General features: G+C 62.7%; 1 protein-coding gene across 5 annotated transcripts in view; it reads left to right on the top strand.

The window, feature by feature from the left end:
* The window catches only part of PRKCZ (protein kinase C zeta), an 88,238-nt gene that overhangs the window by 15,536 nt on the left and 48,615 nt on the right, over positions 1-24,087 (top strand). Inside the window, exon 1 of one of the 5 annotated variants that reach the window (XM_072975586.1) lies at positions 1,149-1,417. The exons of 3 other annotated variants lie outside the window; for them this stretch is intronic. Coding sequence is in view for 1 of the 2 variants with exons in the window: in XM_072975585.1 (XP_072831686.1) it covers positions 2,135-2,144 (10 nt within the window). In the remaining variant the exon portion in view is untranslated. Of the gene's footprint in view, positions 1-1,148; positions 1,418-2,119; positions 2,145-24,087 lie in introns of those variants that run through there. One more of the 5 variants, XM_072975585.1, reaches the window with a different exon arrangement.

Genomic DNA, 24,087 nt, shown 5'->3' with positions numbered 1-24,087 from the left:
CTCAGCTGCTGCCATCATGGGAAACCAGCTGAGACAGAAACGTTTTGTACAGACTCGTCCACGCTCACGTGTCTTGAAGGCCTGGGATTTAGATTTTTGTCAGCCCAGCGGGAAAGCCACCCCTAGCTTGTCGTTCGCCAGCCTTATTTCCGGTGGAGGAGATCTGGGGACCTTCCACTCCAGTGGTGTGTCTGGTGCTGTGTTCGTGGTTTTCATGTGTTACGAGACACCCTACCTGGCTGGCTGGTCAGCCAGGGGTCAGAGAAGCTCCAGAGTGACTCCAGTCCATCGCTAGTGAAGGAGCTGGAGCTCGAACCCAGAGCCCTGGCCCGGACTCTGTGGTGGACGCGAATGAGCGTGAGCCTGACACTGCTTGTAACCTGGCGGCAGGTTTGAGCTGGGACACTTGCCTTTCCCAGCATGTGCGCCAGCTGGGGGTGGTGTGGAGGGTGGGGAGAAGTTCCTGATCCTTCCTGGCCCCCAGCCTGGAGCCAGCCATGCAGGGTTGGCACGAGCACCGGGGCTCGGGGAAACTGGCCCAGGCCGGTGACCTTGGAATTGGAGGGAAATGGCTCAGCGCTCACCTTCCACCGGTGAGACCTGGATGCTGAGTTTTGAGGGGTCGAGGGTCTGCCCTGGCCAGTGTCGGCAGGACACAGGCCATGTGTCGGGGAGCCTTAGGCTGGGACAGGTGCGATTCCAGGCCAGTCACTCGATGCTCACCTCCCTGTGTGTGGTGCCCCCGGGAGCTCTGTTCCCCCATTTCTGCCCCCTCCCCCCAAACAGCCGCCACGCAGAACCACCACATGACCCAGGGCTCGGCTCGAGGACCTGACCCACAGTGTCTCTTCATCCCGCCCCTCCAGCCACAGTGCCCAGGACTCAGGGCCTGAGCATTTGGGCCGGACCCGTTGTTGGCCTCTGTGGACACGGGCCGGAGGTCGCCCGCACTCTGGTGGCCGCTGTGTCCCCGTGTCCTGGCCGGCGAGCCCGATCTGGCGAACCCAGGCCGGCTGGGCTCTGTCCCCACGGACACTGGCTTTGAAAGGCTCTGGGGGGCCGAGCCATGGCCCTGCCTTCCCTCTCAGGACCGTCTCAGCACAGAGACGCTTGTTGTCCTGTGACGTCAGCTCCTCGACATCCAGGCCGTGTTTTAGTTGGTGCCTCAGCTGCTGGCTCCAGCTTCCCAGGGGAGCCGGGTACCACCCGGGCCTGGAGACATGAGGAGGCAGGGATGGGAGAGGCGGGGGACGGGCCGGCCAGCCTTCCTTTAAATATCTGAGCCCACCCTGCCTATTGTCGGGGTCCGGGGAGCAAGGGGCAGCGTTGGCGCATTGGAGGAAGGAGAATGCCTCCTTCCACGCCTGCCGCTCCGTAGAGCATAAAGAGCCTGAGCTGAGGAGGCAGGAGAAAGCCCGTGAGTAATGCCCGTCGCCCGTGCCTTCTCTGCACAGGCCGTGTGCGGTCAGCGGCCGAGGCCGCGAGTCCGCATCTCGGCTGGCCTGGCGGCCTGGCCCGCAGCCTCCCCCCTGCAGGGATGCTCCGAGCACAGGCGTGCGGGGGCCGCTGGCCCCAGGCAGGGTTGTGGCTGCAGCAGCTCCAGCCGCGCGGGGGGGAGGGGGGCAGTGCTGAGGGGCTCTTGTTTCCGAGGGGGCAGGTTTTAGAAACAAGCCCCAGGGGAGCGCACCCGGCGAGCGAGGTGCTGACGCGGGGGTGGGGAGGGGACGTACCCCCTAGATCGGGCGTGTGTGGCCGAGGCCTGGCTCAGGAAGCAGCCTCGTTTCCATCTGACACCCTGGCTGGGGGCCTGCCTGCTGCCTTCTCCGTGGAGGGTCTGAGCGCCGTTGCCGAGCGAGCGTGCGTGTGCGTTGCTGCCAGCGGAGTGTCGGCAGCACCGCGATGGGGAAGTGTGGAGCCCCTGGCTGGCGGCGGTGGCCCGCACCTGTTTCCCCACACTGAGCTCCGTCCGCAGAGCGGCTCAGCTCCCGCAGGCCCCTCGTCCTGGCTCGGTCTTTGCGTGGACAGGTTGTATTGGAGTCTGGGGGCACAGCCAGCGCTGATGGGCCGGCTCCTCCACCCTGGCCTCGGAGGTCGGCGATGAGCGTGGCCCCAGCGGCTGGTTCTCCGTTCTGAGATGGTTGGAGGTAGAGTCAGATGCGCTCGGGGCTGCACGTCACTGGTGGGGATGTGGGGATGTGGGTGCTTTTCTGACGTCCATTTTGCAAGGTGTTTTTGTGAAAAACAAAAACAACAGCAGACAGCACCCCCCAGGCTGGCGGGGAGCCAGGCGAGTGGGCTGCAGGGTGCAGGCTCCCCCTCGTGTGCACGGTGCTGGGGTGGCGGGGAGGCCTTTCCAGACGGAGTGCACCCCTCCCCCAGGAGCAGAAGGGCCGCTGAAACACTGGCTGCTCTGTAGCCGGCCCGGGTTGCACGGCGACCCGTCTGTTTTTGGACCCTGGAACTGAGAGACGTGGGGAACGTTGGTGGGGTGTGTGGGAGATGGGGCAGGTGTTGGCTTGCACGTGTGCTGGCCGGGGAGCAGAAATTAGCTGTGTCATAGTTTCTTCGGAACTACTTGGCCTCTTTCCTCCTCGCCATCACGCGCTGCCGGTGCAGGGCCGCGGGGACCCTCGGAGGGCAGACACTGCCCCCGGACCGCGGCTTTCCGGCCTCGGGGCCTCGGCTGGGCTCCGGGGAAGCCGTGAGTGGGGCGGGCTGAGGCGTGCCCCCATCCTGTGTGGATGCTGCCGGTGGGGCTGCGGCACGGTGCACCTGCGTCCGCGTCCGGGCGGTCTGAGCGGCTTCACCGCCTTCCTGCCTTCACGCGCCAGCCGCCAACCGGCCGCCTTCTCAGCATTCCCAGCCCTGGCGGTTACGTAAGGAGTGTGTGTGCTGTTCACCCAGCCCAGAGCCCGGTAACCTTCCAGCGTTACTTCCACGGCTGCCAGTCGGTCTCACGGAGCAGCCGAGTGCCCTGGTCAGTCCAGCCTGGGCACTCCGGGTGGAGGCCACCCTCGGCCACCCCCTGGACACTGACTCCCCCCCGTCAGGGTTGTCTGCGGTCCCAGCGGGGACTCCCTGCTTCAGGAGCACCCCAGACCCCCGTCTTGTTCCCCTGATATCAGTGTGGCCGGGGGGCTGGGTCTCTTCTGACTCCCCAGGACAGCGAAGCCCACGGAGTTCTAGCCATCTTGGAGCTCAGCTGGCAGGTGGCTGGGGTCCGGCTCCAAACTCCACTGAGGATCCGCAGCCATGGGTAGCAGTTGCTCCCTTGCTGGCGCCCCGTGCTGGGGGCTGTCCTGCGGAGAGGAGGGGGGCTCGGAACCGCACCCTGCAGAGCCAGGGCCGAGGTGACACCCGGTCAGTCCCTCTGAGGACAAACCCTCTTTGCAGGTCCCACGCCTCTGGGCTGCATCCTGAGAGCGGAAAGCCTTCCTGTTCCCCGCCTCCCCGCCTCGCGCCCAGGGGCTGGGCCATCTTGGTCAATCCCTGCTGCCCCGGGCCTTTGCTCGTGCTGTTCCCGCCGCTCCCGCAGGGTGAGCGGCACTTAGGGCCACCGCTCCACAGGGGTGGGTGGCATGTCGTGCTCTGGTGGGGTCCCCAGCTCCCGGCCCAGAGCAGGGTGTCCGTCCGTAACAGCTTGTTATTTTGTGGGAGGGGCAGGAACCCCATTGTCCACAATGAACTGCCTGAACCAACTGCCACGGAGCGTTTGAGTTGCTCTGTGATGAAGCTGCGGACATCACAGCTCACACAGGAGGGGCCCCGCAAGGTCCCCGCCGGTGTGTCTGGGCGTGACGGTTTATTTTTAGGGTTATCCTAGAATGTAGAGTAGGCCACCTCATTTACGACGGGCTGCTCTTCGTTGGTGTCTCGAGGCCAACGCCGGACCCAGCCCGTTCTGCTCCCCCAAGGTGGGCAGACCGTGAGCCGGGGCCCCGTTCCCTCCAGGGGAGGAGCCAGGTCGGGAGAGGCCCGGGTGCCGGCTTGACGACGAGCCGTCCTTTCTGGGTACTTGTTCCTGAGGTGTGGTGATGGCTGGCGGCGTGGGGGCTGTCTCAGCTCATCTCAGTCCCTGATCACTGACTGGGGGAGCAAGACCTCGTACACACAACGCTGGTGGCTGGAGGGGACCCTGAATTTGTGCTTAAGTGTTTAATTGGTGGCTCGAGTGTGTCTGGTCTTTTTAAAGTCTGCCTTTTTTTTTTTCTAAGCACAGTTTGTCTTTAAGTTGACTTTTTTAAAAATTTTATCTTTTTGTTTATTTATTTTGGGGGGTAATTAGGTTTGTTTGTTTACTTATTTATTTAATGGCGGTCCTGGGGACTGAACCCAGGACCTCCTGCTTGCTAGGCACGCGCTCCACCGTTGAGCTTCATCCTCCCCCTAAAGTCTGCTTTCTCAAATGCCTCTTTTAAACGTGGCAAGTTAAAAAAGATTTACTTTACAGCAAAATGGACCATCTCCACGTTGGCTGTGGGAAGGGCCCCAGAGAGCGAGCTGTGGCCAGGGCCCAGGGCTGTCCGGTCCACGTGGCCCCATGCCCCCCGCCTGTGCCTCTGTTTCCATCCCTGTGAAATGGGTTTGTTGGGAAGATGGAGTGAGGCTCATCCTGGTCCGGAAATGCTGGTGTGTGGACTTTGGTCCTGTTCCTCATTTTCACGTCCAGAATTTTGGGTTCTGTGTGTTTCTATTTTAAGATGTGAAACAGTCCACGTGGTTTAAGGAGAGGGAACAGGTGTCTCCAGCCTCCCTCCCACCCTTTGACCGGCTTGCTTTCAACTGCGCGGAACGTGGCTCCTCCGGGCACTTATTTCCAGATTCCCGAGCCGCGCTTCCCCAGGGTGCGTTGCTCGTCCCGCTCCGTCTCTGGGCGCGTCTGCTCGGCTCGCCTCCCTCTGCGCCCAGGGGGGCTGTGTAATCACCGAGTGTTTGTGTTTCATGGGTTTCATAAGTATTCGCGAGCTGCTCGGTCCGTTTCCTGTCCTGTGCGACTTCGGGTTTCCCTTGTGGTTAGTATGCGTCTTGATTTTCCTCCTTAGAGTTTTCTAAAGCCCTGTCTCAAATTTGCCCACAGTCTTCCCGGAGCAGGGGCCGCCCTCCCTGGATGCTGGTGGCACGGCCCTCCCGGTGCCCTCAGGCCCCGCACAGTGGGTCCGGGAACCTCGCATCCGTCATCCGCGAGCTCCCCCTCCGCGCTGCTCGGCCAGCTTCCTCCATCCCCAGCCCCTCTGTCCCCTTGGCTTAATGTCCAGTTGAGACCCCTCCAGAGATGGTGTGAGACAGGGGCGGGGGGCACATCTTTTGAGACCTAGTGGGACACGCGGGCTGGTCTGGCTGGGTATGGAGCCCGCGTTAGGACAGCGCGCAGTGCCTGGGGACTGGCTGTCGCCCACTCGCTTCCCGCCTGGTCGCTGCTCAGAGGCCCCTCACTGTTGTGTGTTTTTGCTCCCCTGGAGGTCTCAGGGTCTCAGACTCCTCGGTGACGTGCCCGGACGGGGACCTCCCCGGCCCTTGTGCTGGGAGCTCTCGGCGGGAAGCGGGGCTGCGGAGCGGCGGCTCCCGCCCGGCCGCGCCTTTGCCCGTCGCCTCGCTTCTCGTGCCCTTCCCCGCGGCCCCCGCCGACCCCTCGTGGGCCGGCCCTCTGGTTGTCCGGCCCGCACTGCTTCTGTCTCGCCTTCTCTTGCTTTTCGTGTCCGAGCCGCCTCCTGGGTTGCTGTCTTGTCCTTACTTTCCTGCTTCCAGGAGCTCCTTTGTGACCCTGAAGGTCCGTCCCGGCTCAGAGAGTGTCCCGCTCTTGCACCAGCGGTGGGAGCTCATGCTGCTTCTTCGAGGTTATTAACTGTGGTGCGAGGCCCTGTCCGTCGCACAGAGGCGTTGCGGGAGCCACCGAGCGCTTGGCTTTAGGTCCACGCGTATGTCGGCCGCCCGTTGCACCGCGGTGGGCACCCGCTATCGTCACCTCCCTTCCGTGCAGAGAGCGGCGCCCGAGGGATGGGGGAGCAGGCCGTTCCCCCTCTCACGCAGCAGTACCGGCCCGCTCAGATCCTGGCGGGTGGGGTGGTGGCCGCAGGCAGGGGAGGGCGGCGCTGCCCGCCGGCCGCGCCCAGCAGGAGCGGCACCCGCGTCCTTGTTCTCAGGCTTCGCTCGGGCCGTCCTTTGGTTCCACCCGGAGTCTTTTTCTTGGTTTGTTTTGCTGGGAGGTTTCCTCAGCACCCTCGGGACCCTTGGTCATGTGCCCACGTGGACGGCCCGCTGCAGTGTCCCGGGCGCCCTGTGCCTCTGGCCGAGCCCCTGTCCCACACGCCGCCTCAGGTGAGGCCGGGGTCTCCTTAGAGACGGTGGGCGCCCGCCTCCTGCGCCCAGACCCTCCAGCTTGTGGCCTGGCGGGACTCGGCCCGGCCCGTCTCCAGCTGACCGTGGCCGCCCGCTTCCCAGGGTCCTGCTTCTCGGTGCTGTTGTGGGTTAATCAGTGTTTCTCTTTCTTTGACTGTGGTCTTGGAGGGGATGGAGGTAAATGATTGTGTTTGCCTGGACACCCCCTCCAGTGACTCAGGAGAGCTGGTGCTGGGCAAGGCCTTCCCAGGTGACGCAGGTGAGTGTAGACGGCCGGGCCCGTGTGACCTGGGGTGGAGGCCGAGGGGTGGGTGAGCCCCAGGCGGAGTGGAGGCCGAGGCGGGCGGAGCTGGGGCACCTGCAGGCGCTCCCCAGCCCTGGCCTCTGTGTGATTCAGCAGCCTCTGTGTTCAGAACAGTTCTGCTTCACAGGAAACAGAGAAGGCGGCACGGGACCCAGCAGTTCCCGGACGTCTGTTACGTTAACGGTCCCGCGCCGGCACAGTTCCGTGAGCTCAGTCCCCCTCCCTCGGATTTCCATTCTTTCCCGTCATGTCCTCTTCCCACCCAGGACCCCAAGGGACGTTCCGTCGGCACGTGTCCTCGGGCTCCTCTGGCTGAGACGTCCCTTGTTTTGTGACCTGGGCGTTTTGCAGGAGTGCCGGCCACGTGTCTGTGGAACGTGCTCTGACGTGGTTTGTCTGAGGTTCTTCTTGGGGCTGGACCGGGGCAGGGGTTTGGGGAGGAAGCCCGGAGCTGCAGCCCCTCCCATCACGCCGGGCCGGGCTCCTGCTGTCGTCGCCTGCTGTCGCCTGCTGTCACCTGCTCTCACGGGGTGCAGCCTTGCTCCCCTGGCGTCCTCCCGCAGAGTGCCCCTCCCCTCCCTCCATCCTGTCCTCTTGGGAAGGACGTCACACAGCCCACCACGCGGGGAACTTCCTGTCTGAGGGCGGCTGTCCTCTGTCTCTTTCTCTCCGTGTCGGGCTGGGCCCGCCTGCACCAGGGTCAGCGTCCACTACAGCTGTTGCTGCCCCTGTGGCTCCGGCTCTGCCCGCTGGGGGCTCTTCCGGGGGGCCTGGGGGCGTGGGGGCCGGAGCCCGGCTATCAGCGGCGGTGCTGGGCAGTCGAGTGGGAGCCCCTGTTGGGGGTGAGGCAGGGGTCTCTGCCCCCACCAGGTGCTCCACCCAGCCAGGCAGGAGGGGGAGCTTGAGGCGGGGCATGGACCCCCACAAGCCCAGCCTGGACACAGGCCCTCCCTCTGTCCTGTCTCCTGGCAGCTCTGGGGACATGGGTGCTTTTGCATAGAGGAGAGAGGACGGCGGAGGCGGGGGCGTGGAATTCCAGAGCCTCCGTCACCTTTATAGCAGTGCAGCACCCGCCTTCGGGCGCCAGGTCTCTGCGGGCGCCTCCCCTCCGGCTGTCATCCCTGAAGTGGCCGTGTTAACACAGGCTCGGCCCGGCCCTCCTGGTCCTGTCCATCTCTGGCTCAGAGGCCGCGGAGCTGCCCTGGCCAGCCTGACCCAGAGCATCTGGCGGTGGTTCTGGTCCCACCAAGAGGCAGGCTGGCAGCCCCCGGCTCCCACACACCTGCCCTTGGCGCCCCTGCTCTGGCGCCGTGTCCAGGGAGGGGCCCTGTGTGGCCAGGGGATGGAGCCGGCCCGCCGCGTCTTCCCGGGAGCAGGTCTGCCGGCGCTTCGTCCACTGTGGCCAGTGAGGGGGGCGCGTCCTTTCAGAGGCTGTCACCGCGGCCGACCGCGCGGCTTGTGAGTTTGCTTCATTAACTCGGTGTCTGGGTTGGAAGTGGCCTTGGCACGCGCCCTCGAGGGGCAGGAGGCTCTGGTGGGCACCGTTGCTGCTCTCCCGGGTGTGAGTGCTCCCACCTGGCTGCCCTGGGCTCGCGGCCCCTGGGAAGTGGTCAGTGCCCCGCGTTCCGTGCAGCCTCCACAGGTGCGGAGAGCGGTGAGAGGTCGGACGCTCCCCGGTGCTGTCGGGAGCTAGCTGCACGTGCGGTTCCCCGCGAGGGCCTCAGGGACTCCGTCCGCAAGTGGAGGTGGGATGTCGGGGCAGACCCCACAGGCAGGACAGGTTTCACGGGTGGGCTGTCTGCACCCGTGAGCCTCCTGCTGGCCGTCTCCCCCCTCCCTGTGATTCCACAGGTGGGCGGGGGTCCTCTTTTGCTGAGCAAGGAGTATGGGGAGGGAGCCGAGTGTTCAGGGGCTCCTTGGTGTGTCTGGACCAGCTCAGGGTGGGCACTGTGGCACTGTGGGGAACAGTGTGGCAGGACGGCAGGAACAGACTTACAGGGAGTGGTGCGCTCAGAGTCATGGGAGGGTGAAGGCTGGATGGTGTCAGGAGAGGCACCCGGGGTCTGCTGCAACCCTTAGCTTTTATGTCATGAATTGTACTTTCTTGGATGGTGTTTTGTTCCAACAAAAATTTATCAGTAGCTTCTTCAACATCTTACGTACTTTTTGCTGGGAAGACGAGACCCAGGCTGCAGACTCCCAGCTTCCCAGTGTCTGTCAGTCATGCTGCACGCTGGCCAACGTGGGAGCCGGGGCTCTGAGGGGGACTGTGCTGGGTCTCACCTGGGACCCCAGGCTGGCCAGCGACAGCCACACGCACAGCCCAGCTCTTGCCAAACCAGGCCCTTGTTTATTGCATTAAAAAAAAAGTCCTTTCTTATCTGAGGGTGCCTCTCCGAGCCAGTGCTATCCAGTGGTTTTGCCTCAACCCCGGGCACCTCCCAGACCCACGGAATGCGGGGCGTGTCCCTGTCACACACGTGGTTTCCGAGGTTGTGGGCGCTGTGCTGTTGTGGAGCTATGGCCGTTTCTCGTTCTGTCTCTCCCTTTACCGACGTCAGTTGGCATTTTACGCTGTAAAGAGCTGCCCCTCCCTCCAGCCTTAACAAAAGTCATACCAGTGCGGACTGGGGGTTTCTAAACCTTGAGTTTATTAAAATCCATTTCTGTCAGTTTTTTTGGTGGGGGGAGGTAATTAGGTTTATTTATTTATTCTTAGGGAAGCTCCTGGGGTGAACCCAGGACCTCACTCATGCTAAGCAGGTGCTCCGCCTCTGAGCTGTACCCTTTTCTGTCAGTATTTATTTTGAAGCTCAGGTTCTCTGCATTTGGCCGCAGAGCCTGCGGAAGCGGCTCCCACCAGCGCCGGGCTTCTCCCCACTTCCTGGCCCCATCGCCTCTCGGACGCTTGGGCTGCTGGTTCCTGCCTGGAGCGGCCGTTCCTCCAAAGCCCGGCTTCCTCTCGGTGGAGAAGGGCTTTCGGGCTGCGAGTGCCTGTCACTCCCGGGAGTGGGGTCCGAGCTCCCGGCAGGACTCGGAGCTGCCCCGCCCCCCCGCTTGCGTCCGGGCCCCCTCCCCCCACGTGGGGTGTCTGGGGCCCCCACGCGGACGCAGACGTGCTCAGAACGGCTGCATCAGGACGGGGGTCCGCGCCCACGTGCGGGCCAGCTTCCCTGTGGTCTTGGTCCTCGGCTGGTCGCCGCTCCCAGCGCAGGTTCAGTTGGAGGGCGGCCCTGGCTGCGCGTCAGCGTGGGAGCCCGTCGGGCTCACTTCCTGCTGTTCCAGGGAACTTCCCGTCCTTATTTGCTTCTGCTGTTGGTTGTGTGACTTACTGACGTGATTGAACAATGGGCGCTGTGTGCAGATTCCTGTCCGCGTACTCTCAGCACGTGCACCCAGTTTCAGGCATGTTTTGGCCGATCCTTCGTGTGCTGCTTTTTGTGAAAACAGGCGTGTGTGTTACTGACTCTCTTGTTGCGTGAGGAGTCGCCCAGTCGGTGTGTCCTTCCCCGTTGTGCTTTCTCACGCTCACCTGCCCTGTGAGTGTGAGAGACTCACAGCGAGGCTGGAAATAACCGTAAGTGGTAAGTGTGAAAGCACCGACGGCGGGGTGGGTGCAGCTGCGTGGCAGAGCGCGTGCCCAGTGTGCACGAGGTCCCGGGTTCAGTCCCCAGCGCCTCCTTTAAGAATAAATAAATAAGCCTAATTACCTCCCCACAAAACAAAGAAGAAACTGCCCCCAAAAGGTTTTAAAGATTAAAAAAAAATGAAGTACTGACAGTATCACAAAATCCGGAAGCGCCACGTCACGAGACTCATCCGTGAGACTTCCCGCGGACTCTGGTCCTGCCCGTGTTTTCTGGCTGCGGGCACTTTGATCGCCTTTCCCTCAAGCGGCAGGCGCTGCCGAGAAACCTCCCCGGTAGTTACCTCAGTCTTCCCTGCGGTGTGGTTGGCAAATCTTTACTTCCTGCACATTCAGAACATCCTGACTTTTCCAGGGCTCCCGTTATTATTGGTAACGTCAGTTTTTAGGGTTGTTTTCAAGTCCGGGGGGGTCCCCGTGGGCTTCTCTCACTTGGGATCTGTGAGGCGTCGGGGCACCTCAGCCTTTCTTGTGCGGTGACTCCTCCTAGGTGTCCTCTGAGACGATAGTCGTGCGGTGGCCCTTCTGCTGGCAGGGTCCTCGTTACGGACGCACGTTGTGAAACCTCGTGTTACTGTCTCTCACGTCGTGGTTTTTTGGAGATGCTTGCAGCGTATGGCTCGACCCAGGATTTTTGTAAAATCACAAATACAGCCTGGCACACAAAGTGGCAGCTGCCCCGGCCCTGCTGAAGGCGTGTGCCCTCAGCGTGAGGCTTTGAAGCCGTGATGAGGTTCTGGTCCTCGTCCTACAGAGCGTCTGAGGCCAGCGAGGCTCCCACGTCCACTGCGTTCCCAGCACACCTTCCTCAGTTGGCTGTGGCCAAGCAACACAGCAGAAAAGTTAACATCTAACCCTTCTGTATGATTCTTTCCATTAAGGCTGTATTTTTTAGAGCAGTTTTAGACTCACAGCAAAATCGAGAGGGAGATACAGAGATTTCCCACGTACGCCCCGCCCCAGGCTCCCCGTTGTCCCCCTTCCCAGCGGAGGGTGTGTCTGTTACAGCGGGCGACCCTGCATCATCACCCAGAGCCTGTCGCGTCCCCTGGGGGCCACTCTGGGTGTTGTGCGTTGTGTGTGTCCCCCGTCACAGCATCACACAGCGAGGCTCGCCGCCCCCCAGCCCCCTGTGCGCCTCCTGCTCACCCCTCCCTAGCACTAACCCTGGCAGCCGCCGCTCTGTTCCTGTCTCTGTAATTCTGCCTTTTCCAGAACGCCGCATCGCTGGAGCCATTCAGTCCGCAGCCTTTTCAGACTGGCTTCTTTGAGTGGTCGGGCGTGCGTTTAAGGGTCCTCCCTGCCCTTTCGTAATTTGGTAGCTCATTTCTCTTTGGTGCTGAGTAATATTCCACTGCCTGGATGGACGACAGCTTGTTCATACGTCACTTACTGAAGGGCGTCTCGGTTGCTCCCGAGTTTTGTCAATTATGAGTAAAGCTGCTCTAAACACCCACGTGCAGGCTCTTGTGTGGACGACAGTTTTCAGCGCCTTTGGATAAATACCAGGGAGCACGATGGCTGGACTGTGTGGTAAAACTGTGTTTAATTTTGTGAGAAATCACCAGATTGTCTCCCCAGGGCCTGTACCGTCTGCATTCCCACCAGCGATGACCGGGCGGAAGTTCCTGTTGCTTCGCGTCCTCGCCAGCGTCTGGCGGTGTCAGTGCTGGATTTTGGGGATTCTCACAGGTGCTTCTTAACTATTTTTAGTGCACAGTTCAGAAGTGTTAACCACACCCCACATTATGCAACAGACCTCAGGGACTCTTTCGCCTTCTTACCCACTTTTAAACAAGGAAGAGTTCTGTGAAAGATGGGAGATAAACGCGGGGTTTGGAGCACCGCGGCTCACAGGGTGAAGGCTTTGTCGTGGGCCGAGGCGCTCACAGCCGGGAAAGGGCCCTGCCGCACAGAGAGCCGTGACGCCGGCGCCCGTGGGCGGGGCCCTGAGACGCCACGTGGTTCTTGTGGCTCAGGTGTCACCGAGTAGACCTTTGCTCAGAGGGATTTCAATGATCCCCTATCTTTGCAGCAGTTATTTTGGTCTTAGCTCATCACCCAGAAAATGTTGGCGCCATTACCAGGGGAGAGCTGAGCAGCGTGTGTCCTGTTGTGAGGAAGATTTATTGTGGGGAGGGTGCGTGAGTAAGCTGGGGGGCTTTTCTTCTGGAGCAGCATGGCCGGGGGGACCGTTTCTCTGCCCCTGGGAGTGGGGAGGGCGCAGTTGCTGGAAGCGACCTGCTAAGGAGGAACCTCTGACTTAAAACCAGGCACGGCCCCGCCCCGTCGTGGCCACGGGGGAGCTGGCCCGTGGCGGGAGGTCTGGCCTCGAGGTGGGGCTGCGGGGCCCGGCGTGAGGGGCCGGCGGCCTGGTGACTGGCACGTGCTGGCCGCCTGGACACAGGCAGTGAAGGCGGCCTTTGTTCTGCGGGGGCGGGGCCAGCGCTGAATGGCGGCTTTCTCTGCCTGCCCCGGGCGGCGGCGGCGGCGGCGGCGGCGGCGGCGGCAGCGGTGGCGGCTCTGCGTGGGGTGCCACGGCTGCAGGCTCTGGCTCCATCGCTTCCCTCCGTGTGGCCTTAGGATGGGCACTTGCGGCTCCTCATCCACCGGCCCAGGCTCCGCCCCCACTGGACAGCCCCACCCCCTGCAGACTGAAGGTGCCTGTAATTCCAGCCTCACTCAGCCGTGACCCCCCAACACCCCCCTCCCCAGGTCAAGCCGGCCCCCTCACTGCCCAGCCCCACCTGCCCTGCAGAGGCCACTCCTGCTAGGAGGTCTGCCGGCCTCCCCCCACCTCCCTCCCACGTCCCCACACCTGCCTTGCTTCCCCCTCCCCTCCCCTGGGGTCTCTGTTCAAAACCTGTCCCCCCAACAAAGACTCAGCCCCCACTTGTCCTCTTCCCCAGCGCACAGGCCCCCCAGAGTGTCCCCTACCACCACCAGGGTGTGGGCCACCTGCTTTGATTTCGGGCATGTCCTTCCAGGGCATTTGCTCAACGAGCTTCAGTGAATCGGCCCCTCCTTCCACCGGGAGTGCTTCCAAGGGTCCCCGGGTCCCGGGAGTGGCCGGCGGTGGGCTGCCAGCGCGCTGCCCGGGTGGACCGTCACCTCTGTTATCTGGGTCAGGCCGCAGGAGCCCGAGCCAGCCCGGGGCCGGGTCACGTGCACCACTCGGCCACCGGGAAGCCTTCGTGTCTGCAGCGTCTTCGCTCGGCGTCTTGGGAGGGACAGTGTGACTGAGAGTGGACCTGGAGTCCGCACCAGACGGAAGGGGCTTTCCACTTTGTGTTCAAAACAGTGTTTCTGGCTCAAAAGCAACGCACGTTGACTATGGAAAATTTGAAACAGGCAGTAAAATAAACGTAAGGGAAGAAATTTAAATTGCCCTTTATGGTGCTCCCTGGAGAGCAGACCGTTTAAAATTTTATTCCAGCCTCACACGCTTATTGGTATTAAGGAAACACTGAGGCACCGGGTTAGTTAGAATTCCTCCCCTTTTTAGCTAATGGTCTGAGGCCCTGCGGCCAGTGGCCAGTCCCGGGACTCCCGAGCCTCGCTCCTGGCGGACCCCACGGGGCGGGGAGGGGCCTCCCCGAGCGGTGCTGCGTCCGCCTCCGTCTGTGGACGCCCCGGGCCGCTCTGTTCGTTGCTGCAGAATCCCAGAAGAGCGATCGCTCCACCAAAGAACGTAGACACACGTTTGCCATTCAAACCTCGTGCTGTGGTGGAGCTGCCGCGTCTGGTGCGCTTGTGTGCTGGGGTGCAGACGGTTACCCAAACGCCAGAACCCACCCCTCAACCCTGGGCACCCCCCCAGTTACCGTCTCGGGGTTTTCACCCCCTTACTTGGACGTTGCGGCGCTGGGTGTCAAAGTACCGACTCCCCAGCCGGCACCCGCGCTGGGTTCCCCCCAGTGGGTGGGGGGCTGGGCTGGTGTCTCTGTGTCTCCGTCAGTGGTCCGTGGTCTGACCCGCCTCCGCGTTTGACCATCCTGTTGAGGGACCTTCGGGCTGCGGACCGGCCGGGTGAGGCCAGGGTCGCCTTTCCTTCCGGCTCGGCCCCAGCAGGGGGAGAGTTGAGCAGCGTGGACCCGGCCTTCCTGAGACGTGGTTTCTTGGTGAAAACTGCGGGTGGGCCCTGGGAGTCACGGGTGTGTGGGTGTCTGGGGGGCGGGGGCAGGTGGGAGGAGGCCTGACACAGCCAGTTCCTTACGGGAGACCCAGTTTCCACCTGTGGGAGAGTCACCGGGAGGCTGAGGGCCGGGAGGCCAGGTCCAGGGGACTGGGGCCTGTCTCGGTCAGCTCAGCTGCAGTAACAAGTGCCACAGGTGGGGCGGCTCAGACAGCAGGAGTCCTCGCAGCTCGGGAGGCCGGGCGCCCGGGGCCGGGGCCAGCGCCTGATGAGGCCCTGCGCCGCGGGCCGCAGAGGCCGCCTCCCGGCGGTGTCCCCCAGGGGCCGAGGGGGCTCCTCGGGGTCTCTTCGCTTGTTATCGGGGTGCTGATCTCATGACCTCATCTCACCGCAGCCGCCTCCCAAAGGCCCCGCCTCCAAGTGCCGTCACCCTGGAGGTCTGTGTCCCCACTTGTGGATTTGGGGACACGGACCCGCCCGAGCAGTCTCCAGTCTGCAGGCGCCGGGAGGGTGCAGAGGGTCCAGGCGGTGTGTTTCCAAGGAGCAGGGACCGGGTGGACGGGCCTCAGAGGGCACGAGGTGACCTGGTGACCAGGACAGGCGCCCGGGGGGCTGTGCTCTGTATGATGCTGGAATGAGGATGTGAATGTGAGGACGTGGGTTGGTGGTGTAGACGTCCGGGATCGGGGGCTTGTCTGCCTCTGGTCCTGCGGCCTCTCGCGCTGGCAGGGTCTGCATCGTGTCCGCAGACGGGGCGGCTGAACCAGCACGAGCCTGGAGACCCCCGTGTGGGCAGGGCTGGCTCCTTCTGAGGCAGAGGAGGGTCGGTCCCCGGCCCCTCCTGGGCTTGGAGACGGGTCTTCACGCTCACACGTGTGCTCCCCCACGTGTCTGGGCCTGAATCCCCCCACCTTTTTATGAAACCATCAGTCATTTTGGACCAGGGGCCACCCTGTGACCTGATTCCCTGCGATCTAAAACATCTGCAACGACCCTGTCTCCAAATAAGGGCCCGCTCTGAGGTGCGGGGTCAGCACTGCAACACGTGGACGTGGGGGGACACAGTTCGGCCCTGAACGGGACCCCCAGAGGTTCATGTCCCGGGAGGCCTGCAGGCTTCGTGGCAGGTGTCCTCTCTGAGTCAGGAAGCAGAAACTACTGCCTGCACATTTGTGGTTGGCGGCGCGTGACTGAGCACAGGGGCCCCGCTGACCTGGGTGTGGTCTGAGCTCTGTGTGCGGGGCCCCGAGCCCAGCACCCCCCACAGGGGCCATCGTGCAGCCCGGGGGACACGATCTGGCTGTGACGTCCTCACCTGCAGCCACTCCCCCGTCCTGGAACCTTCCAGGCAGAGGCTCTGGTCACTGGGCAGAGTCCTGTGCTCAGACGGCCTTGAAGAGACCCCAATGCTTCTCCCGGGAGGCCTTGCACGTGCAGGAGGGAAGCTCCACGCCCCGTTGCCTGTTCCCGGCGTGTGGCTCGCTTGGGCGTGGCGTGACCGGGCCCCGCCCCCGGCCGAGGTGTCTGGGACGGGCCTGCCTGGCGTGCTCGCCTCGGTGGCTTGGCTTCTGCACACCTTGCAGAGGCTGCTTTTCCTTGACGTTATGCTCCGAGCAGATTGTTGAATCCACGTTGTGAATGCCATTCCTGAAGACTGCCGAGTGTGCCCTCCTGCGGGGGCACGTTAATAGGAGAGACAGAACTGGCCCACGAGCCGAATCCGGCCCATCACTGGCTTTTGCTGGTTTTTTAAGTCTTGGGAAAATACACGTAACGTGAACCTGACCGTCTTAACCGTCTCTAAGCGCACAGCTCCGCAGCTAGCGCACGCTCACGGTGCCGTGCAGCCGCCCCCCGCCGTCTGCAGAGCCTTCTCATCTTCCCAGACTCAGGCTCTGTCCCCGTGAAACACTGCCCGCCCGCCAGCCACGGGCCCCGCCCTCCCGCTTTGCCTTGGTAGGACTTTGAATCCTCCCGGGCCTCACAGGGGTGGGGTCGCACACTGCGTCCTTCGGGGCTGGCTTACTTCGCTCGGCATGATGTCCTCATGGCTCTTCTGCGTGGCGCCTGTGTCAGAATTTCCCCGCTTTTGAAGGAGCGCGGACATAACATGTTCCCCACACCCGATCACCGCTGGCGGGCCCGGGGCGGCGTCCACGCTTGGCCCTCGTGAGTGAGGCTGCTGTGAACGTGGCTGTGCAAGTGTCTCTCCTGGCCCTGCTCTCAGCTCTTTTGGGAACACACTCGCGTGTGAAATTGCTGGCTCGCGTGACAATTCTACTTGTAGTTTTTGAGGGCCCACCGGAGTGGCGCCGTCTTACATGCCCCGGCAGCGCACGGGGGCCGTGTCCTCCTGTCCTCGCCGACGCTGGTGGTGTTTGGTCTCGTTCTGCGGGGTGTGCGGTGGTGCCTTCGCTGTGTGCTGGCGCGTTTCCCTGACGGTCCGTGACGCTGAGATGTCTTCTCTTGTCTGTCGGCCATCAGTCCACCCTCCCTGGAGAAATGTCAGTTCAAACCTTTGCCTGTTTGGGAATTGGGTTGTTTGTGTGTTGCTGGGTTGTCCCGGTCGGTCGTTAGCGACAGCCCCCAGGCCATGCGACTCGAGCTCAGCCCTCTGGACACTGCGGCAGTCAGGGGCACTGGACGGCCTTGTCCCCCGGGGGGAGGACCCACGGGCGTCTGTGACGTTGGCATGAAGAGGGGACGACTGTTTCTTTCTCTTTTACTTTCTTTTGGTGTTTTCCAGTCTTTAATCAGACTTCTTTTTGTATTATAATTCATTAAGGAGGAAAAAGACTCGTATGGAGGAGGAACTGTTGTATCAGAAGGTACTTGTCAGCTTGTGAGAGTTACTCCATCCCCAGGAGGAAGTGGGTTAATCCGTCCTCACTGCCAGCAGTGTGACCACAGGGCGAGCGGGACTCACTGCTTCCCCCAGACTCTCGTGCTCCCGCAGGACGTGTCCAGGGTGACAGGGCAGCCTCGCAGGGCAGCCCGGCCCATGGGGAGACCGGCTCGGCCTGGGAGAAGGGGCAGCAGCCGGGGTCCCGCCTCAGGGGCGCCCGGCTGGGAGGCGCTGGCGCTCTGAGTGGCCGCTTCCTGGCCCAGCTCCCATCCTTCCTGGGAGCACCTGCTGCTGAATGCAAACCACCTTCATGTTCTTAGCTCTGGGGCTTTGAGGAAACAGTGCGGCCCGGTGGGCTTGGAGGCTGAGGGTTTGGGACGTGAGCCTCGGTGGGTGTTCCTGGACGTGGGCAAAACAAGCATGAATTATTCATGAGTTTTAGCTGGTCTGTCTTTGTACAAAGAGAGCTTTCAAATTTAATCATTTTTAGGTTTTCGAGGTGAGCGGGGCAGGGAGGGCCATGGGGAGGAGGGCGGGCGGGGCTGAGCGCCCAGGCCCCTGAGCTCAGGAGGCAGAGACGCCGGGCCGGGCGGCGGCTCTGAGGGCCCGTCCCGGCCAAGACGTTAAAACTGGGCTCCAAGATCTTAAACCTAACGGACGCCACACTCATTTGCCTCCCACACGTGTGGGAAACACTGGCCACACTCGGTTCCAAGTGTGAGACCCAGCTGCAGCCCGCCCGGCCCCAGGTGCGCGGGCGGGCTGCGTGGCAGGTCATTTGTGACAGAAGCACAAGGGGAGGTGCAGGGCCTGCCAGGGGTCTCCCGCCTGCGAGGGGCTGCTGCTGGAGCCCCGACCCCTGGCCAGTGGGGAGGAGCGGGCGGCCCTTGGCCAAGCTCATGGTGGCTGCTCCCTCCTGGGTGTGGACACAGTGCAGACGGGTGTGGGTGGGCGTGGATGCTGCAGAGACAGATGTGGACAGTGTGAGCGCGTGTGGACAGGTGTGGAAGCCGTGTGGACTAGGGGAGACAGGTGTAGGCAGGTGTGGGTGGTGTGAACAACTTGATCACTGCTGCCTCCTGACCTCTTCTCAGACACTCCTGTGGACCTGGCCTCGCTCTGGGGTGTGGAGCTCGGTGCCCTCCTCGGTCCTCTGGTGCCCCCGGGCAGGTCTGACCGCCTCGGGGTAGGACCCCACCCGCTCTGCGTGGGGCTTCCAGGTGCAGCCCTGGCAGAAGTGAGTCGGTGGTGACTTCCAGCGCTGCCTGTCGTGGGGCCCTGTGGCCTGGGCAGCGGCCCCAGCCCCTGGCTCTCTGGGAGGACCGTGCGGTCTGGGTGTTTGATGTGAGGGGTTGAGGGGCTGCCTCTAGCCGGTTTCCCTGGAAGTGGCCCAGTGTCGTGGGACAGCTCCTGACCCTGGGGTCCTAACCCCTCTGTCTTCAGAAGAGAGTCCTGTCTGGAGGGGCTGTCAGTGTTGGGCACCCAGAACTCACACCTCTCAGGGCCCCAGGGCTCTGGTCCTTGCCAGGCTTCCAAGCGTGTGGGCAGTGAAAACAGTGCTGGGAGGCCCCGGGGACCCCCAGCGTCTCAGAGCCGCCTGCAGCAGCCGCCCCCATTCTGGAGACCTGCGTGTGCTCAGAGCTGCAGCAGGCGCAACTGGACGTGGTGGGAGGGTGCCCTGCCCCAGGTAATCCCGGGCGGGGACATGAGTGTCTGGTGCCAGCGGGGCACTCAGTGTCTGGGCCGGGTGCCGAGGTCCATGTGCTCGTCGACCAGGGTGGCTTGGAGGGCCGCATCTCCTACCGGACACCCCTTTGTCCCCATTCCCTTGGGTGGCCTCCCAGTTTGTCACATCGGTGCAGCCACCATCCATGGGACCCTCTGTCGCACACACGATGTTGGCGTTCTCCTTTGCTGTCACCGCCCCACCCCAGGCTGTCTTTGGAGAGAGCTGGGAGAAACCTGGCTCTAGTCCGAGCTGCGTGGCCCGGGGCCCAGCCTTTGACGTCGCTGGGCAGCACCCTCGCTCACCTCCAGGTACCGGTGTGCCCCGGGGGGGCTCAGGGCAGCAGGCTGACTCCCAGCTTCAGCCGGCTCGCTGTGTGCAGGGAAGGGGGCTTCAGAGCCCAGACAAGGAGCAGTAGACCCCCCCAGGGGAGGGGCCTGTTCCTCCCCATGGAGCAGGGAGGGGCCGACCTGGGTCTGTGGGCGCCGCCCTCCTGCTGTTCCCAGTCCTGCTCTCCTCCAGGGGGAGAGCAGCTTCCTCCTCCTCCGTTTTGCCCAAGGTCCTGAGCTCTGCCCTGACGGGCCCTTCCTCTGCCCAGCTCCTGGGCCCGCCTTCACCCTTCGGTGTGGAAGGGGTGTGGCACCCTGACCAGCCTTGGCCCCTGGCCCTGGGGTGGACTGGGACCCCCCCGGGCACCCCGGGGCTGCTGCAGAGGGGGAGGCTGACAGGTGGGTCCCGGGGGAGGTCCCAGCTGCCCCGTCCTCTCAGGGGCTGGCGGCCTTGGAGGGCGAACCTACCTGCAGGGGAGGGGCTCCAGCTCTCATTCATCCTGGGAGGGGCTGAGGCTCCTGCCTCTCGGGTTTGTGGGGACTCTCGACCGCCTGCGTGTGAAAGGCTGTGTCACCTTGCGCTCCAAGGGGCCCCGGGTCCTCTGGGCTTCCCTTGGGGACTTAGGGGAAGCCTGGAACAAACTGGGGTGGGGGTGGGGGTGGGATGCGGGAGGCGTGGTGGGTGCCTGCGCCACCCGCCCCCGGAGCTGGCCCCCGAGGAAGGGGGCCTGAGGGGCCTGCAGCTTCTCGCTGGAGCGCAGCCCTGTGGGCCTCATCTTCAGGCCGTTCTTGTTTCTCGTGAAGGGAGCGCCCCGGGAGGCAGGAGCTTGAGGCTGGTCGGCTTACTGGGTGGGCGCAGGGGCCGCAGCCCGAGTTCAGCTGCAGAACCCCCGCATGCGCCCTTGAAGCTTCCGGTTGGCCTCTCGCTGAGTCAGGGCTTGGTCTCCGCCGTCTGTGCGGAGCCTGAGCTGGGGTGGAACCCGCAGCTGTGCCCGCGTATCTGCAGGCCACGTGGTCGCGCCCATCACCCGAGTAATCAGGCTCCTGCTGCTTTGAACCTCGTGCCGCTTTGCCTCTGTGTGACCCACCCGTTGTGCCTCCGGGCTCCCCCGGGACGTCTGCTCCTGGAGCCATGCGGCTCCACGCGCCCCGGAAGGTCCTCCACCCTCTCATCACAGGGCGGGCGGTGACACCTCCACCCCAGGAGCCAGGGCGCTGAGTCGTGGAATTCTAGCTCACGTAGCCTGCGACAGAGCTGCTGTGTCGCTATGATGGGCCTCAGCGTGGCCTCCTGGTTTCCTTCCTGGGTCCTGCCATCCCCACCTCCTCCCTCCCCGAATATGGACATGGGCCCTGGATGCCAGGGCTGGGCCGATGCTGGGAGAGCCTGTGACCTAGAGGACACACTCCCAGTCTCGCCTTGTTAGTGAGCAGACACGCAGAGACAGACGGATAATTCAAAGTTCCAAGTTGTACCTGATGTAAATGGCGCCAAGACAGGACCACCACGTGGGGAGGGCGTGGCCCATGCCGGGGCCCAGGGGGCCTGCGGAGGGCGTCCCCTCGGGGGAGGCTCAGAGGACACGGGGGCCTGGCCGTGGAAGGAGCGGGCGGAGGGAGGGGTCCCTCTGGTGGGGGTGCATCGTGTGCAGAGGCCCCGGGGGTGGGGACTGTGGCCGGTCAGAGGACCCTCCTGGAGAGGCGAAGGGGAGGTGAGGGGCCGCGAGTGCGTCTCTGGCCATCCGTTAGTTGTCGTGCATGTTGTGAGCCTGTAAGGCGTTCGTTCACCGAACTGAATCCTGGGTCTGACCCATTTGCTGTTCCAATTAAGTTGAACGTCAGTTGTCCACGTCCAGCTAAATCGGATTACTTGCAAGGAGCGGAAAAACCTTGAAACGCATTTTCAAGTGACGAACGTGACACAGGGATGTTTTATGTGGGAAAAGACAGCTCAGGACCTGCACCGGGAAGCAGCGAGCCGCAGCCAGTCCCCGTCAGGGAGTGGTGTCTCCAGGGTCTTCCCCGCCGGTGATCCCGCCCAGGGGCCACGGAGGCGCCGAGCTCAGCCCCGGGCTGGGCGTCCGCTCCCACGGCAGTCCTCCCCTTGGTTAATTTCATTTTGCAGTGGTAGAGGCCGTTCTGCTAAAATTACTTCAAAATCTGCCACATGGAAAACACGTCTGTCAGGGGAGCTGCCTGCAGTTTCCAAGGGGCCCACGGAGCCAGCAGCTCTCGTGCTGGTGCATCTCGCTCGTCACCCCCTCACCCCCTCACCCCGTTCGCCCAGGTCACCAGCTGTCAGTCAGGTCCTCCCCTCCGTCCCCAGCCCGGTGCGCGAGCCGCGCTTTCCCGGCCGGTCGCCTCCCTGGTCTCCGAGGCCTGGGGTCTACACCGAGGGCTCTGCCCACAGGTCTGAACACCACGTCCGTCCCCTCTGTGGACGACCTTGTCCGACACTGTCGGGAGGCTCAGGGGGTGATTCTCCCAGCATTTCAGACTTCATCATGCCGCATTGTGCGAGCAGTGATCTGGGATGTTACTGCTGTAATTCTTCGAGGCCGACACGCACCACGCCCATCTAGGATGGTGGACTTAGTAACTCTGTGTTCTGACTGCTCCACCCACCAGCCCTTCCCCGTCTCCCTCCCTCCCTCGGGCCTGCCTCTTCCCAGACACAACAAGGTTGAAATTGGGCCAGTTAATATCCCTACAGCTAGGTGGTCAGGTGGAAGGAAGAGTCACATGTCTCTCACCTTAAATCAAAAGCTAGAGGTGGTCTGAAAGTCGAGACAGGCTGAAAGCTGCGCCGAGCTGTGACTGCGAAGGAAAAGTTCTTGAAGGAAATTGAAAGTACTGTTCTAGTGAACCCTCAAACGATAAGGAAGCGAAACAGCATTACTGCTGATACAGAGGAAAGCTTCATGGTCGGCCAGAGGGTGAAACGAGCCACAACCTTCCCTGAAGCCAAAACCTCGTGCAGAGCAAGACCCTGGCCCCTTCGGTTCTGAGGAGCTGAGAGGGTCGAGGAAGCTGCAGAAGGAGAGCCTGCAGCCGGCGGAGGCTGGTTCATGAGGTCGAGGGAGAGAAGCCATCCTCGCAGCGTCGCGGTGCGGGTGGGGCAGCAGGTGCCGACGTGGGAGCTGCAGCTGGTTCCCCAGGAGATCCCGCTCGGGTCGTGCGTGAGGGTGGCCCCACTGAACAGCGGTTTTTCAGTGTAGACGAAACAGTCTTATGTTGGAGGAAGATGCCCTCTTGGACTCTCACGGCTGGAGAGGAGTCGCGCCTGGCTTCACAGCGTCACGGGACAGGCTGGCTCTCTGTTAGGGGCTCGAGCAGCTGGCGACTTGGAGCGGAAGCCGGTGCTCACTGACCGTCTGAAAACCCCGGGCCCTTCCGAATGACGCTAGGTCTCCTCCACCTGGGCTCTGCACGTGGACAGCAAGACCTGGACGGCCCCACCTGTTTGCCACGCGGCTTACTGAGTGTCTTAGCCCACAGTCGAGACCACCTGCTCCAAAAAGAAAAAAGATCCCTTTTGAAATATTCCTGCCCGTCGACAAGGCCCCCGGCCCCCAGAGCTCTCGGTGACAGACAGGCTTTCACGTTGTTCCCGTGCCTCCTGACACAGCGTCCCTTCTGCAGCCCAGGGATCAGGGAGTTTCAGGCCTTACTGTTTAAGAAATGCATTTCGTGAGGCTGCAGCTGCCATGGACACTCCTCTGATGGCCTGGGCAAGGTCGTCGGTGAGTCCTTTCTGGAAGGTTTTCCACTCTAGGTGCCACAAGGAGCAGGCATGATTCACGGGGAAAGCTCAGAGCATCCACAGCCCCAGGAGTTTGGAGGAAGTCGATTCCAGCCGTCATGGATGACTTTGAGGGACTCAAGGCTTCGGAGGAGGAAGTTGCTGCAGACGTGGTGGGGACAGCAAGGGGACGAGATTGAGACTTGGAGCCTGGAGGTGGGTCTGAGTCGCTGCAGCCTCGGGGGGACTTGCAGGGGGAGGAGGTGCTTCTGGATGAGCAAGGGAAGCGGTTTCTCAAGGGGGAGGCCACGCCTGGGGAAGGTGCTGTGAAAGGTGTTGGAATCACAGCAAAGATGTAGAATGTTCCATAGACTTAGTTGATAAAACGGCGGCAGGTTTGAGAGGACTGACTCCGATTTTGAAGGAAGTTCTTCTGTGACTACAATGCAATCAAACAGCGTCGCCTGCTTGAGCAGTGACTCAGGAAAGGGAGAGCCAGTGTTCGTGATGGGCGTCGCTGTGGTCTTGCGTGAAGAAACCGCCCCAACCTGCAGCCACGAGCGCAGGGCCCGCGTCGGGGAAGGCCCTGCGGCGGCAAGACGGGACGGCCTGCTGCTGGCCGTGCTTCCCGCCAGTGAGGCGTGCGCTCGGGCTCCAGACACCGAGCTGCGGCGCAGGGGGTGGACTGCAGGCGAGCGTGCACGTGCCTTTCATGGGCCCTGGGAATCCAGACGTGTGTGTGACTCACTTCATGGCAACATTTGCTTTATACTTGCTAGAACCAAACCCACAGCGTCCCCGAGATGTGCCTTATTGGTGGGTAATCTTCGCAACGCTCCTGGGCAGTGGGGGTGGGGGCGCGGCGAGAGGCCGCCCCCATGATGCCGGCCGCCTCCCGGAGGCCCTGGGCTCCCGGCACTTCCCTGACTTCCTTGGGTCTGACTTTCTGAAGAGTAAGACACTGAGGAAATAGTTACTTTTTTGGTAAAAAGACATGAAAAGATTCTCCGTCGTAGAGGGCTCT

The sequence above is a fragment of the Vicugna pacos genome, chromosome 13, assembly GCF_048564905.1.
Source record: "Vicugna pacos chromosome 13, VicPac4, whole genome shotgun sequence".
NCBI classification, from domain to species: domain Eukaryota; kingdom Metazoa; phylum Chordata; class Mammalia; order Artiodactyla; family Camelidae; genus Vicugna; species Vicugna pacos.
Note: the sequence above shows the minus strand (reverse complement) of the source record. Positions and strands in the feature narration are given on the sequence as shown.